Raw genomic sequence first — 15,422 nt, 5'->3', positions numbered from 1 at the left:
CATTGATATATATTTTAACATGAAAAATTATTTGAAAAACAACCACAACCACGTTACCAAATACTCTCTTAATCTAAAAAAAAAAGTGGGAAAAAATGATTTTATCAAAAATTATTTAAAAATAAAACCACTTTATATATATAAACCCAAAAACAACACAGCGAAGCTCCGACAAAAAGGAGAGAAAGGAAGAACTCCAATCAAAACCTGCCACAAAACACATAATGGACCGATCTCCGCCGCCCGCAAAGAGCTGGAGCATCCACACCCGACCCGAAATCATATCCAAATACGAAATCCAAGAGCGAATTGGCTCCGGCGCCTACTCCGACGTGTACAAAGCCAGGCGTCACTCCGACAATCTCACAGTGGCTCTCAAAGAAATCCACGACTACCAGTCTGCATCTAGAGAAATCGAGGCATTGCAGGTCCTCCAGAATTGTCCAAACGTCGTCGTTTTGCACGAGTATTTTTGGAGAGAAGACGAGGACGCTGTGCTTGTTTTGGAGTTCTTGAGAACTGACTTGGCTGCTGTTATTAAGCAAGGGGAAAAGAGGGATGATGGTGTTGGCGTTAGTGTTGGAGAAGTTAAGAGATGGATGGTTCAGATTTTATGCGGGGTTGATGCGTGTCATCGGAATATGATCGTGCATCGTGATTTGAAACCTAGTAATTTGTTGGTTTCTGACGATGGGGTTCTTAAGTTGGCTGATTTTGGCCAGGTAAATAATGGGTTTCTTTTCTTTTTTAAGGAGATTGATTGATTATGGTAGTGTCTGTATTGGATCTTGCTGCAGTAAACAAATGTTTTAGATCGAGTGTTTTTTGTATCAGTATCCATTTATGCATAAAATATTGCTTTTAGCGAGTAAATGTTAAATCTTTGATGCTTTAGGTCTGCCTTTTGAATTGGCTAGATCAGTTTTTCATGGTCTTTGATGCATTTTGTTTGAATGGAAGAAAGAAATTCAGCAAAAAAAGGGATTCGAATTTCTTATCTTACTTCAATGATCATTTGAGGTCCGTGCATTCTTCATAATCTCTACTCTGCTTTGGCATTTCTTAATGTTTTGGTGAGATTGGTGCTCTGTGTGAATGTTGATGTGGTGACGAGTTGAAGTTTTTCTCTCTATAGTTTTCAAGTTGTGAAAAGCTAATTGTTACTTTATTTCCAGGCGAGGATACTCATGGATCCTGGGTTCGTTGCAGCCGATGAGAACATTCAACCATATGAACAGAACCCATTATTTCAGGAACATGCTACTCCACCAGCTGAAGTTGTTCCTGAGATAGACAGCTCATCTCAAGAAGGACATAGAAATGAAAAGCAAGGTACGATTAGTAGAGAAGAATCATTTCGAGAGATGGGCAACTACAAGATTCAGGGTTCATTAGATGACATTGATAAGGAAATGAGTATTCGGGATGGAGATACTTCTTGTTTTGCAACTGGCACTGCAAGCGACTTAGGAGATGATATGTTGAAGAGTTATTGTTCATATGAGGCTGAGGATGCTGAAAACGATGGGTGTGGTTCACTCACTTCATGTGTTGGAACACGGTGGTTCCGGGCTCCGGAACTGCTCTATGGATCCACAGACTATGGCCTGGAGGTTGATCTGTGGTCTTTGGGCTGTATTTTTGCTGAGCTTTTGACCCTCAAACCCCTCTTCCCAGGCACTTCTGATATAGATCAAATTAGCAGAATTTTCAGTGTCTTGGGAAATTTGACTGAGGAAGTCTGGCCAGGCTGTGTAAAACTTCCTGATTACGGAACAATTTCTTTTGCCAAGGTGGAAAATCCCACTGGCATAGAAGCCTGCCTCCCTAATCATTCCCCTGGTGAAATCTCTCTGGTCAAGAAGCTTGTCTGCTATGACCCAGCTAGTAGAGCTACAGCCATGGAATTGCTCCATGATGAGTACTTTAGCAAAGAGCCTCTTCCGGTTCCCTTCTCTGATCTCTGGGTTCCTTCAACTAGTAGTGGGCAGGATGAGGATTCCCCTGGTCTGTGGCATGATTACAATGATAGGGAATCTGATTCTGATTTTGATGACTTCGGCCCCATGAGTGTCAAAACCACCTCGGATGGTTTCTCCATACAGTTTTCCTGAGCTCAAAGAGCATGAGGCACCTCACATTTTGAAATTAAGTTATGTTTTGTTCAAGAATACAAATGAATGCTGTCCTAAATCAGTTGGGCGTTGTGTGTTTTTTTATTAAAAAAATTCCATCTTGTAAAACCATATTCTAATATTATGATGTCCTCCTTCTTGTGTTGCTGAGTATTTTTGGTTCTATTTCAAACGGATGTGGTGAGTTGACGTATGAAGGAAGAGGAGGGTGCGCGCGATAATGTATGTCTCCTTTTGGGCATGGCAAAGTAGTTTTTGCTCCTTGGATTTCCAGAGGTTTTTTATGGCAAAGACGACCCCTGTTTTAAACGTTTGGCAAGAATAGCTGCGCACCTTGTGTTTGTTTTCATGTTTAAAAAGTATTAATTTGTTTTCATGTTTAAAAAGTATTAATTTGTTTTTATTATTTTAAATCATTTTAATATGTTGATAGAAAAGTGGAAATACGTTTAAATTGATGTGAAATCAGTGAAAAACAATGATTCTTGTCGTCAATGTGAGTTTATCTGTTCATCATGAGAGGTGCTGCCCTGCAGGTCTAGTTGCTGTATCTTGATTTTGCGTGTCATTGCACTATGGTTTAAAAATATATATTTTTAATTGTGATCTTAAAAAATTACATTTAATTAAATTATTATAAGTTTAGTTTTTATATACAAAATAAATAAAAAATTATTTTAACTTATGAAATTAGAAGTTTGAAACACAGTTACACAAAAACATATTGGCCGGATAAAAAAAAATAAAAATTATATGCTTGGTATTGCAATAGTTTTTAAGATTACTAATTTTTAAAAAAAAAAGTTGAAAAAATGGTAGAAATTAGAGCCTTTTCTTAGCAAAAATTCAATGGTGTAAACATATGGTAGTAAAGATTAAGGGGTGTTTGGTTTGGAGGTGAAGGTTTTTAAAAAACCTACATAAAACACATGTATTTTTGTTTTTATAAAATATAATTTGTACTTTAAAAAAATTATACACCACATCTCTAAACCAATCACACATAGTGACCAGAACAAAGACATTTCCAACCTCAATTTCAAACTGAAGCATGTCCGTAGCATGGTGCGCAACAGAAAATCCCAAGCCCATCAACTCCAAGCAAAATATAATTTGATAAAACAAATTGAAAGGGAAATAAATGTGACTAGCAGCCTCCTGGATCTTTAGTGCACAATCTTCATCTTTTGATATGATAAAAACACGAATAGTCAATTTTAACTTCAAAAAGATAATAAATTTACCATACATATTTATGCGCTCATAATTTTGCGAAGAACCAAGTCCCTAGGTTATGCATATTGTCTTTTTTGAAGGGTGGGGTACCATAAACCCAAACCAGTAGAGCTTTACATGAGAGCTTTCATGGTCGACGGAGTTGCCAACGGAAACTTCACGGTCCCCTGTATTCGTAAATGCTCCACGATGCATGGGCATCAATGCTAAAAGCTACTGATCGAAGGTAGGATTTTTATTATTATTACCCTCTCCCTCCCTCCCTCCCTCCCTCCCTGTAGTATTGTTTAGCTCTCACGCAACTGAGGTAGGTGTACCTTAGAAACTTTTAAGCAACGGCTTCACTCAACCATGGAAAATTCTCCTGGTGGCGTTTTCAGAAGAGATCCGATCTCATTCAGGGGGAAGCAGGGCTATCTCAATTTCTTGGAGTGATTTTCCTTTGGTTTCCATGACATTCCTCTTCACAAAAACCACTGCCATCAAGCAAAATGTACCAAAGATAGTGTACAAGAGCCGTGGTCCGAGTTGCTCCAGCAAACGCAAGAACAGCAAGCCAACAAAGAAATTTATTACCTGAATGAAGAAGAGCAGTTAAAATACAAAAGGCAATACTTATCCTTGAAATGATGCACTACAATCCAGTTTCCTAATTCACTCCTAAGAAAATTGATATTTGGCATGTCAAGTTTCATAAATATAACAAAAAAATGATTTCAAAATTCGTCCTTGTCAGGGAGCAGAGAAACAATAACGCAGAAGAAGAAAATTACCCAGTGCACAGACATGCAGACTGCCATAGCTTTTGCCCTGATTCGACTGGGGAAGATTTCTGGTAGGAGGAGGCCTGGAACTGGACCAGCTCCGATAGCAAAAGTGAAGACAAACCTGAACAGAGAAGTTCTCAGTTATGGAACACATAATGACATTGTCAATCAAAACGCCTTATTCATCATCTGTTAACCATCGCTAGCATTTTATATTAGCAAATCGATGGTTGGTTCCTACTTCCTAGTCGCTTCCACAATGAATCTGTGAGTGAGGTTTGAACTTGATACTTTTTTGGGAAAAGGGGATACTAGTGCCAGTTGAGCAAAGCTCATTGGTATATCATTGTTAGATATTTAATTCATGCATGCTCAAAGCTTATTTTGTGGGTTAGGGTCATTCATCTAGGTTCCCAAGCAGTTGGACGTACCGCCAAATTAAAATAACATTTTCCACATAAAAATGATGATCACCATGCTCATAAATGAAGGCAACAACAACATCGCATTTGATACCTTTCTATATGAATGCACTAACATAATCAAATTCATCTTCAACATTTACAAGAAAAATGAGTACTCACATTAGCATGCCACCAACAGATAGGTACAAAGTTCCAGAGCCCAACATATTAGAACTTGCTGCAACAACTTGAAGGCCCATGGATACTGCCTGCATCGTTAAAATGCACAACATGGTAAATGACAAAAATTCAACATGTAGCCCCTGGTTTCGTTCTAAAAAATAGAGAGGGGGGGGGGGGGGGGAGCGAGAAACCAAAAACACAATGATCACCTAGAATGTAATTTCTAGAGTGTGATTTCAAGTATATCTAATTATGTGCTCTGGCACATAAAATTTCCTTTTTCACTTCCCAATTTAATGAATGCATTCTATTCAGCTTCATTATGCTAAAAAATGATACCTACACTGGAAGCTTCCAAGGAAAAATGATATGCAATTGTCCCCAACGGGATGCCTGAGAAGTTAAGACCTGGGATTTCACTTACAGGTCCTGGGTGGAAACCCAGGGAGGAAAGGGAAAGGGTGGAGTGGGGATGTATGAAATAGGAAATGTGGGGGGCCACCACATCGTGTAGCTCAAGCCCCATTGCATCTCCTAATGAATACAAAAAAAAAATGATACAGAATTATAATTACCATTCCAGAGAAACTCCACAGAAGCAGCACCTTCCTTCCCATTTTATCCATCAAAACCATTGCAATAACAGATCCTGAAGGCAACCAGAATAAGAAGTGGAGATAAAAATAGCAAAAATCCTCGTACGAGAAAAAAGTTAACAAGGAACGAAGTTGTACCTGATAAATTTGCTATTCCAACAAAGACATTCGCTAGGTCTGATGGAACTCCCGCATTTTTAAACACAGTTGAAGAGAAATAAAATATAGCGTTTATGCCAGATAGCTGTTGTAAAGCAAATAGGGTTGACCCAATAAAAACAACTGCAAAAGGAACATGTGAATAACAAAACCTAAAGAAAACATGAGGGAAGACAAAGCAGAAGAAAGAAACTGATGGCGGCAATAGCAGCTGTATATGCCAAAATGAAGAACAAACATACTCACAAAGTCCGTTGGAGCATACCCAAAAATAAAAATACATATACCTCTAAAACATCGACCATAAAGCAATTCTGAGAAATGCACATCATCTGAATCATCCCCTCTGTCTAATTTGGATAACTCTTGCATTGCAAATTTGACATGTGCTCCACCTAAAAGCCTCTCAAACTCAGCTTCAGCTTCAGCAGTTCTTCCTTGCTGCATATATCAATAAGAAACTGTGGGCATGTTCCTTCAACACAAACACTCAGAGAGACAGTTTTGTTTTTAAGGATTTGATATCATGCTGCTGTAGCTGTGCATACTTTACAGTGTTTCTTAAAGCAAAAGGGAAGAAGTTAAGAAGGGAATACAGTGTGATGAAGTTCACGTAGAACAATTCAAATATTTTCAACAAATCACGACATTTTTCCTTTTCAGTAGGTGATATATATAAATGAATTAAGTACATTGACTGACAACAAAGACGATGTGAATGGGAGCAAACCTTGTACAGCCAATGTGGACTCTCTGCACAAAACATCATGGAAAGAGCAAGTATTCCAGCAGGAACTGTAGAAACCCAAAAACATATGCGCCACCTGGCATATACAACATGAAAACTCAGCTTCAACAGTTCAATAAGAATCACACGCATCACAGGTTTAAATCTTTCTTACCAGCCTGCTATTTCTCTGACAGGGATTCCAATAAACAAAGCTGCCATAAGTCCAAGACATGTTGCAATCTGGATGAAACTTCCATAAGTTCCCCTCACAAAGGATGGAGAAACCTGGTTTCCAATTGACATACCCAGATAAAAAGTTCAAAACTTCATCTACTGATGCAGAAATGGACTCAATGACATCTAGTGCAGCAGAAATAAAACAATATGCATACCTCTGTCACATAGAGAGATGAAACAGGGGGACCAAGGCCCATTCCAGTTCCCACTAGCAACCTTCCTAAAAGCATACCAGCCAAAGTTTTGGTTGTTGCACTGAAAATGCAGGTCATTCATTCAGATATAAACACAAACATAGATATTTGGAACAGAACAGAGAAAGGATTTAACAAACACACTAAGGCCTTGTCTTTCTGCTGGAATGGTAATTAAAACAGAGGTTTCTATGCAAATGGAACGAGGGTGCAAGTATAGCAGTTCAAAGCAGATATTGATCTGTGATCCTTGAGCAAGTAATGACAGTGTGATACAGTTTGTTCGAGTTATGGATGCAGTTAGCAATAGAGAATTAACGGTTAGTTTGGGTCTTCATCCCTGTTTTGTCAGTGTCTGATTTTGTTCAGATTAGCAAAACTTGTTTCTGCATTGAGTTGTTTGATTGTTCCAGTGCGGCAACAGAGAAGAACGCCCATGAGCTTACTTTTTACATTTCTTTTTCTCAACAAAGTTCCCTTGATTTACCCATGTCTAAATGGAAGATACAGTAAAATGGTAGGAAATGGGTTTGAATAATTGTGGAAGACAAATCGTGGCCGTATTTTGAGGTGATACATGCCAGGAAGAGAATCAATGTTCAACCATGAGCTGATAGGATATATTGCTAACGCAATATTGCTTTTTCTCAATCATGCCTAACATATTTCTATTAAAATTTAAACTCCACCCAAAAAATATAAATAAAACCTAGTTATTGCTTACAAACTAACATAAGCCTGAAGGATTGCAATAAAATGAAGCACGTATATAGAGTTCATCATTTTATAAGCATTTGTTCTGTGCAGGAGAATTATTACCTTATAGAAGCGCCAACAATCATGGGCAAAGCACACAACTGAAAAGCCCTACGACGGCCAATCCCGTCGGCAATCCAACCACTGAATAAAGATCCGATCAACGCACCACCCAAACATGTGCTAACCACAAGACCTTCATTTTGTATCAATTGTTAGTCAGAGATACATATAACAAAACAGGTATCAGATTATAGGGGGAAAAAAAGAATCCATTATGTGGTCACCTTCTGCCAAGGTGTTTCCATTGAATCCAAGATCCAAAGAAATGCTCTCCAGTGGTTCATTTACCACACTGCAGGAAACAAAAATATTGAAATCATTATTGCCATCACATTATAATCTACCAGGAGTGAGTAAGACGAACTAAATAAGGAAAAAGAGTCAAAGAAAGTGCACAAACCCAAGATGATAGCCAAATAGGAAGGCTGATATGGTTGCGGCTAGTACATGTGGAAATGACAACCTCCATGAAGGATTTGTAATTTCTTGATCCGGAATGCTCTGTGAAACAACTAGAAGAATGTATACAAATTACGCTCAATGATCAGCTCATAGAATCACTCAACACAATAAAATAAATCATAAGCCAGAGTGCAAAATATCCAATGAACTGCGAACATTCCATACATTTGAATTGAAAGAATGATACAAAATTCGATATTTATTAATACCACCAAAGTAAAATATGCACTGAATAACTTGGGATGACAAGTACTTGGACTTACCAGAATTATCCTCTACATCAGCAGCAACAGTGAAATCTCTAGATGACATTCTCTTGTACATAGAGTACTCTCCCGTTCGATGTCCCCGCATGCCAAAAAAATGCAGCCAGCTTACCTTCCCAAATCACCCAATTTTTAGAGATTAAAGCAAGAGAGTCAAAATAATCATCGACACTCAATCATCAAGTCAAATCAAATGAAGCGGATTTCGATTTTTACAGTTTCTATATATACCGCCATATAAATTTTTTTAAGAAAAAGCTAAATTTGAAAACAATTCGGAATGGCACCAGAAGGAAACAGGAACACGTCTCTCTTAAACACCTTACAGCTTCCCATGCATTGATCCAATTTTTTTATAAAAAAAATCTGCCTATTACAGTGTCAATCAAATCAAGGCATAAAAAAAGTGTTTCCGCAGCGTAATTAAATCTATAAAGAAATCGGAAATCGGCTAACATTGACAGTCCAAAAAAAATAGCTAACTTAGTGTGGTTGCTGAAGAGATTAAGAGTAAGAAAATGATCTTCCAAATATTAAAATAATAATTAAAGCAATTAGTTTGCTAATACGTAATTATTCAATTCAAGACTGAGAATCGTGCTAACTTATTCCTTTTGATTTCTCAACTTTCTCAGCAGCCAAACAAAATGAAAGAATAAAAAGCAACTGCAGATAGATAGATAGATAGATAACAATAACACAAAAAGAAAAATATAAAAGTATCAGATACGTAAAAAAGAAAAGAAAAAAAAGATGATACGCTCGCTACCTTGATTGCTAGTGCTAACTGTTATGTTTCGATCGTCCAGAAGGTTAAATCAACAGAGTTGTTTGCTTTTCGCTTCTCTCAGTGAAGAGAAACGAAAAACTCTCAGATCTAGAGTGAAAAAATAACAAACTTATACTAGAAACAGAAGCTTAATCAGTACGTATAAAGGAGGAGGAAAAGCGGGTAGGCGTGCTAACGTGCGCTGGGAGTGGAGCGGTGCGATTGAACGAGTTTCTCTTCTAGTGTAGAAGAAACAGAGCACCACCATTAACTTTAACGATTTTTTACAGAGAGGACAACTGGAAATTTATTTTTTTTTAACCACCAAAAACCAGTAATTAAAATTGGGAAAAGAAATGGTAAGATTGCATTTTCACATCGCTGGCTTGTACTAGGTGTTCCTTTCTGTGCTTACCAAATCTTTGCCTTTGTGTAGAAAGCTGAATGGACCGATATATTATTGACACGTTTAAGGAATGGATTGGAAGGGTTTTTTTGTTAATAAAAATTTTCCTCGGGAGGGGTGCTTGAGTAGTCATTTGAACTTTGAAGCAAATATTCATGCAGCATGACTGCAGCTTTCATCGTGACACGTGGCGAAGATGGATGGAGGTATTCTGGGGTAATCTAGTCGTTTCAAGTAAGGCAGACTGTCAGTGTCACATGGTTTGATGGAAGTAAGGAAAGTTGCCCAGGTATGCACGTCTCTGGTTGTGAGCAGTTCAATGAATCGTCTTCTATACTGTATGATATTTTAAAAAGAATGTTTTTTAATTTATTTATTTTTAAATATGTTGAAATAATTTTTTTTATTTTTTAAAATTTATATTTAATATTAATATGTCAAAATAATTTAAAAATATATAAAATAAAACAAAAAATATACTTTTTTAAAAATACTTCTAAAACACAAAAACAAACAAACTCTTAGTTCATATTCAATATATTTTGTATCACATATTTTTTGATATTTTAATAAAATTTTCTTTAAAAATCATAGTTATTAAACCTAATTTGGGGTTAATATAATCAAGAGATCAGATCTTGAATTAACCCGAAAAATTTTAAAAAAAATATTTAAAACTTTAATATCTCATATTAAAATTTAAAAACAAGTTCATATGAAAGTAATTTATATATATTGTAAATAATAAAGTTTAAAATATTATTTTAAAATTTTTTATTTCATATTAAAAATATATTATTTTCTCTGAAATATTTAAATAAAAAAATCTTATTTTAAATTAGAAAAACACAACTTTCTTTTTTAAAATAAAAAATATATATAATGATAGAATTCAAATTTCATATTAAAAAATAAAAAAAAATTAAAAGTTTATATAATAATTCTTTGATGCTGGTTAATAATCAATAAAAAAAAGAGAGATCTACGCACATAAAATTGAATCAAGCGAGTAAAAAACTTATGAATGTCCCTTATACTGCAAGGAACGCTTATGGTGAAAAAAATTACTCTCTCTCTTAGGGACACCTACCCAAGCAAATATCTTCTACCTCTAAAAAAAATATCTCAGTGTAAGGGTGTGTTAAGCAACACAAATCAATTTTCCTTTTTTATTTTCAGTTTTCTTCTCCTTTTCTTATTTTTCTTCTCTAATAGAAAACTAGAAAAAATATTCATTTTTAAAAAATTTCAGAACATTTTTCTAACTTAGGAACCGAAAATATGTTCATATTATACTTTTTTCTATTTGGAGAGAAATAGCAAAATAAAAATCATGTTCAAATTAAACATGTTTTTTCTATTTATATGATATTCTTTTACATTTTGATATGCACAAATATTTTTTATCATTATTTATTATTATCTTAAGAGAAATTTTCCACATAATTATATTAAATGAGATATAAAAGTAAACATAATATTATATTTTCACTGTTGAATAACTTTTATTGATCTGCAATATTTCTCCATCTACTCACTTTTTTCTCAAAAAAAACTCTCCAGTGTCAGGACCTCTTGATGGTATCTGCACTTGAAACTCCTCATCAGTCAACTTTTGAACTTCCTGTAAGACCTCTAAAGATCAACTATCCAAATTCCATGAATAGAAAATTATGTACACAACAAATAAAGAAGTTGTTGAATAATTTAACAGTAAAAAAAAAAGAATTTATATTTGAGATGTCAACATTATCCCTACAAGCCAATGGAAAATGGATCCATCATGACTCCTACATACCGATTACTCTTCAAATATGTTTAAGAACGCAGTGCAAACCGCGTTTCTAAAATATTTATTTTTTTATTAAAATTTAATATGTTTTATATGTTTTAAATTGTTTTGATGTGTTGATGTTAAAAATAATTTTTAAAAAATAAAAAAAATTATTAACATGTATTTCAGCACGAAAAGTTATTTAAAAAGCAACCACAACTATACTGTAAAATACACTCTTCATGGAATGGATGTCAAGCCAACGCTAGAAATAGTAAGTCATGTACCTTTTACACTCTTGTTAAAAGAAATTACAAGAAACAATTGTTTAGTTCATTATTAAATTAGCATGTGCATGTAAACTGCAATGGACATTCTACATGAAAATAAAAAGAAAAGCAATTTCTTGAATTGCTAGTTTTACAAAGAAAGATTTGGTCCAAAATCCAAATACACCAAAGGCGTGAATAATATTACCAAATGAAAAAAACTGTTTAGACTCGTTATAACAATAATTAAAAGGGGTATTGTTACCTAAACATAAATTATTATAGATTAAAGTAGTGTAATGACAAAATTATTCTTGCTAAAAAAACTTGCTAAGCATACAGTTGAGAGTGAAATTGTTTTTTTCATGGAATATATTTGATATTGAAAGAATGATTGGGGACAAAATAATCTATTCGAGTTTTTTTGGCTGCAATATAAATACTCGTTTGTCCTTTAAGGGACAAAATTTATAACTTTTGGGTTGGGATCTATTTTTGTCTTTTTAAAAAAATAATAAACAGTAAAGATACAACCATTCCTCTAAGGAGGAGCAATATACATGTGTCGAGGGGCTTCATCGTCTTTTCTTTTTTTAAAACAGTTCAAATACAAAATTATCCTTAGGTTTCAACAAAAACAAGACTGCATGTATGAGTGTTTTCATTATTTTTATATAATTGCCAGACCCAAGTACCAAGATCTGACATAATTGCCAGACAAGAGTTTTTTTTTTTGTTTTTCCATTCTTTATGTATAATTAAAACATGTATTTGATCTTAGAAAAGACCTAAGATAAGGTTTGTATTCGAGAATATTTTTATACTTTCACATAGATTTATAAGAGTAATTACCAAGATCACGAGGGGTGCTTTAAGAATTGAAAATACAAATATAAAAATCATTTATCCCAACATAAATGAGATTAATCTCACGCTTACATACATTTCAAAGGTTACATACCACGCATGTATATCAAAACTAAAACTTATAATATTTTTACGAATGAGATTAATTTAACGTAAATATATCACTTTTTTTAAGAAATTAATGATGAAACTTGAATTACAAAGCCTACAGGTTGAATGAGTCCTTTCCTACCATTTAAGTTATATGTATTGAAGAAATTTTTTACTACTTTAAGAACAATGACTAATATTTAGTACATGTGTTCACTTTGAAGAGAGAAACAAACATTGAAAGAAAAAAATCTAATCAAAATTGATATTTTGACAAGAATATTTTTAGTTAGAACTAAAATATATATATATATATATATATATATATATATATATATATATATATATATATATTTTAGTTTTCTCTTCATCTCTTAAGTCCTCGTGGCTAGTATTATTAAACTCCGCCTATACCGGCGGATTAACTAGACACTTGATAACCCAACCATCTTACCAGGTCAAGTTGACATCAAAGACTGAAACTAGTCCAATCTAGTACGGACCCACCAGTTTAATCGGTGGTCAATTATTGATCTAGTTAAAAAGAAAAACTTGCAACTCTTGAGGCTTTTGAACTTGGTACTTGTAGGTTCTAAAATTATGCATTTACCACTTTATAATATCTTGTTTATGTTTTATATATTGTAAAATAAATTTATATTATTATACAACCAATGACATGTTATTATAATATAACCAAACTGATTTTTTAAAAAAAAAAACTGAAACCGGTTCTGGTTCGGTCTGGTTTTTTAGGACAAAAACTGGTTCAAACCGGTTTGGTTTGGTTTTTTCAGTTTGGCTCGGTTTTATTGTCGGTTTGACTCGGTTTTTTTCGGTTTGGGTTCGGTTCGGTTTTTTTGGTTTCAGACTTATAAAACCGAAACCGAACCGGTCGGTTTTTTCAAAATTTTAATCGGTTTTTTTTCACGGTTTGGTTTTTTCTGTTATTTTTTTCCGGTTTTCTCGGTTTAATCTGTTTTTTGATTTTTTTGCTCACCCCTAAATAGCACAATAGCTTAATAAGGTTGATGATTAAGTTAATTTTTATTTATTTATGGGTATTCGAACCAGTTTACATATAGGTTGATGATTAAGTTAATTTTTTATTTATTTATGGGTATTCGAACCAGTTTACATATATCTCGACTAAATTTTTAAAATTCTAAAATTAATAACCATATAAATCTCCAACATAATATCTTTCTTCTATGAAATAACTATAGTTACTTTTGAAATAATATAAAATCTCACCAGCGACTATACATATTGCATAATTTTTAAATTACATGCATTAAATTTAATAGGTTGAGCTACAAACACCAAGGGTTATTTTCCTTAGTAATTTTAAAGATTTAATATATATATAAAATTTCTTAAGGCAAGGACATTTCATAACCTATGTTGTTAGCGACTTGTACTAAAGAATACCGGATTGGTATTTTTCTTATTTTAAGGGTACGAATAATTTTTAAATAATACTTATCAGATTGAAAGATTATTCATTATTCAAACTCTAGTTTTTTATTATTCATATATAATAATAAACTGGTATTTTTCTTCATTATTCAAATAATTTTACATCCTAGCTGTTGATTTAGAAAACCAATCTAAGCTCGCCCACACCCAATCAAAACCCAAATAGATCACAATTGTAGGTTCAATTTAGAATCATTTAGATCTGGATCGTTTGATCAAATCAAGCACGATTGAATTGTCAAACCACATGAGCTCATGGATCCACCACGCCACACCTGAGCCTAATCCATGTCTCTTTCTCTCGTGTGTTTGACAGTGTGGTAGCGGTTACTTTTCAAATAACTTTTCATACTGAAATACATGCCAATGATGTTTTTTCATTTTTTAAAATTATTTTTGACATCAGCATATCAAAACGATCCAAAAAGTACAAACCGCACTCAATTTTAGTAAAAATAAAAAAAATTTTCAAAATTTGATGAAACGCAGTTACAAACACAATGCCAAACGGTCTTGTTTGACGGTGAAATAAGCTACCGTTTCTCCTATGTCCGACCAGCATACAGATATGCCTTCACTCCGACCAAAACTCGAGGAGTCCCCGTCGTCAACATCGCCATTAGTAGCAGATAAAAGCAAGAACGAGCTTCATCTCCGCTGATCTCCCTCCCTGGTTGGTTGTGATATACACGACCATTAACGGACGAGATTGAGAGCTCGGTAGTGGTCGTTCGATGCGCCAACACCTTGTTAGAATCGATGTCGAGCCACCGACAGTGGCGGTGCATGACACACACGCCGAGTAGACAGTGCAGGTGCACAATCAGTGGCTTAATCGTAATTTTGAAATCTGACAGGGCAAAATAGTAATTTCACTTAAATCAGGGGCATTTCGATGATTCATCATTCACATAGACAAATCCTATATATTTAATTTTAAACTTATGCAGATAAAAAGTTAGAAAGTTTTTTTTTTATTATTTCTTTTTAATTTTATTCTAGATTTTTATTATTGATTTTTATTTATAAATTAATTAAATTAACTGAATTATATTAAAATAAATCTTGCATGTTTAATTCTAAACTAGGTTAGGTTAGGTAAAGAGTCAAGCTTTCAATTTAGTGTTTTTTTATATTTTTTTTAATAATTATTTAAGTTATTAATTTTAAATGTAAACTAAATAAAAAATTAGATAAAAAAGTTTTAAGGTATTTAATATGTGTTTAAGATTATGGTTTTTTTAAAAATATTTTTTTTATATTATAATATTAAAATCATAAAAAAATAAATATCAATTTAATATTTTTTAAAACCAAAAATATTTTAAAAAAGCATTCAAAAGCAAAAACCAAGCATTTTAAATACATTCTTAGCCTTGGGCTGTATTTTTATATTAAAAATAAAAAAAAATATTATTTTAATATATTTATAAATAAAAATTCTTTTAAAAAATCGTTAAATATTTCGTTTTAGATATTTTTTTTTGGGTTATGTTTAACCCACAATGAAGTGGTGACACGTAAACAAGTAATTTGCTACAAAATGTAACTATAAGAGGCTGGCAAAGCAACAAAAATCA

General features: G+C 33.5%; 2 protein-coding genes across 3 annotated transcripts; one reads left to right on the top strand and one right to left on the bottom strand.

Moving 5' to 3' along the window:
* Positions 1-156: 156 nt before the first annotated feature.
* LOC7458774 (cyclin-dependent kinase F-1) lies at positions 157-2,288 on the top strand. Its single transcript, XM_002324967.4, has 2 exons — positions 157-722; positions 1,176-2,288. The coding sequence occupies exons 1-2, from the start codon at positions 225-227 to the stop codon at positions 2,112-2,114; spliced, it is 1,437 nt and encodes a 478-aa protein (XP_002325003.4). The 5' UTR covers positions 157-224; the 3' UTR covers positions 2,115-2,288.
* A 1,012-nt stretch (positions 2,289-3,300) lies between these two features.
* On the bottom strand, positions 3,301-9,358 carry LOC7476294 (probable plastidic glucose transporter 2). Of its 2 annotated transcripts, none has more exons than XM_024590398.2 (14): positions 8,958-9,358; positions 8,186-8,295; positions 7,861-7,972; positions 7,685-7,752; positions 7,461-7,593; positions 6,603-6,702; positions 6,383-6,495; positions 6,211-6,304; positions 5,768-5,921; positions 5,460-5,603; positions 5,301-5,374; positions 4,723-4,811; positions 4,145-4,259; positions 3,301-3,947 (listed from the first exon to the last, which is right to left on the bottom strand). In XM_024590398.2, exons 2-14 carry the CDS (start codon positions 8,274-8,276, stop codon positions 3,765-3,767), a joined length of 1,470 nt encoding a protein of 489 aa, XP_024446166.1. In that variant the 5' UTR covers positions 8,277-8,295; positions 8,958-9,358; the 3' UTR covers positions 3,301-3,764. The 2 variants fall into 2 exon arrangements, with proteins under 2 accessions (XP_024446166.1, XP_024446165.1); XM_024590397.2 differs by having other exon boundaries at positions 8,186-8,300; positions 8,958-9,357.
* Between the last annotated feature and the right edge of the window lie 6,064 nt (positions 9,359-15,422).

The sequence above is a fragment of the Populus trichocarpa genome, chromosome 18 (assembly GCF_000002775.5).
Source record: "Populus trichocarpa isolate Nisqually-1 chromosome 18, P.trichocarpa_v4.1, whole genome shotgun sequence".
Lineage (NCBI taxonomy): Eukaryota > Viridiplantae > Streptophyta > Magnoliopsida > Malpighiales > Salicaceae > Populus > Populus trichocarpa.
Note: the sequence above shows the minus strand (reverse complement) of the source record. Positions and strands in the feature narration are given on the sequence as shown.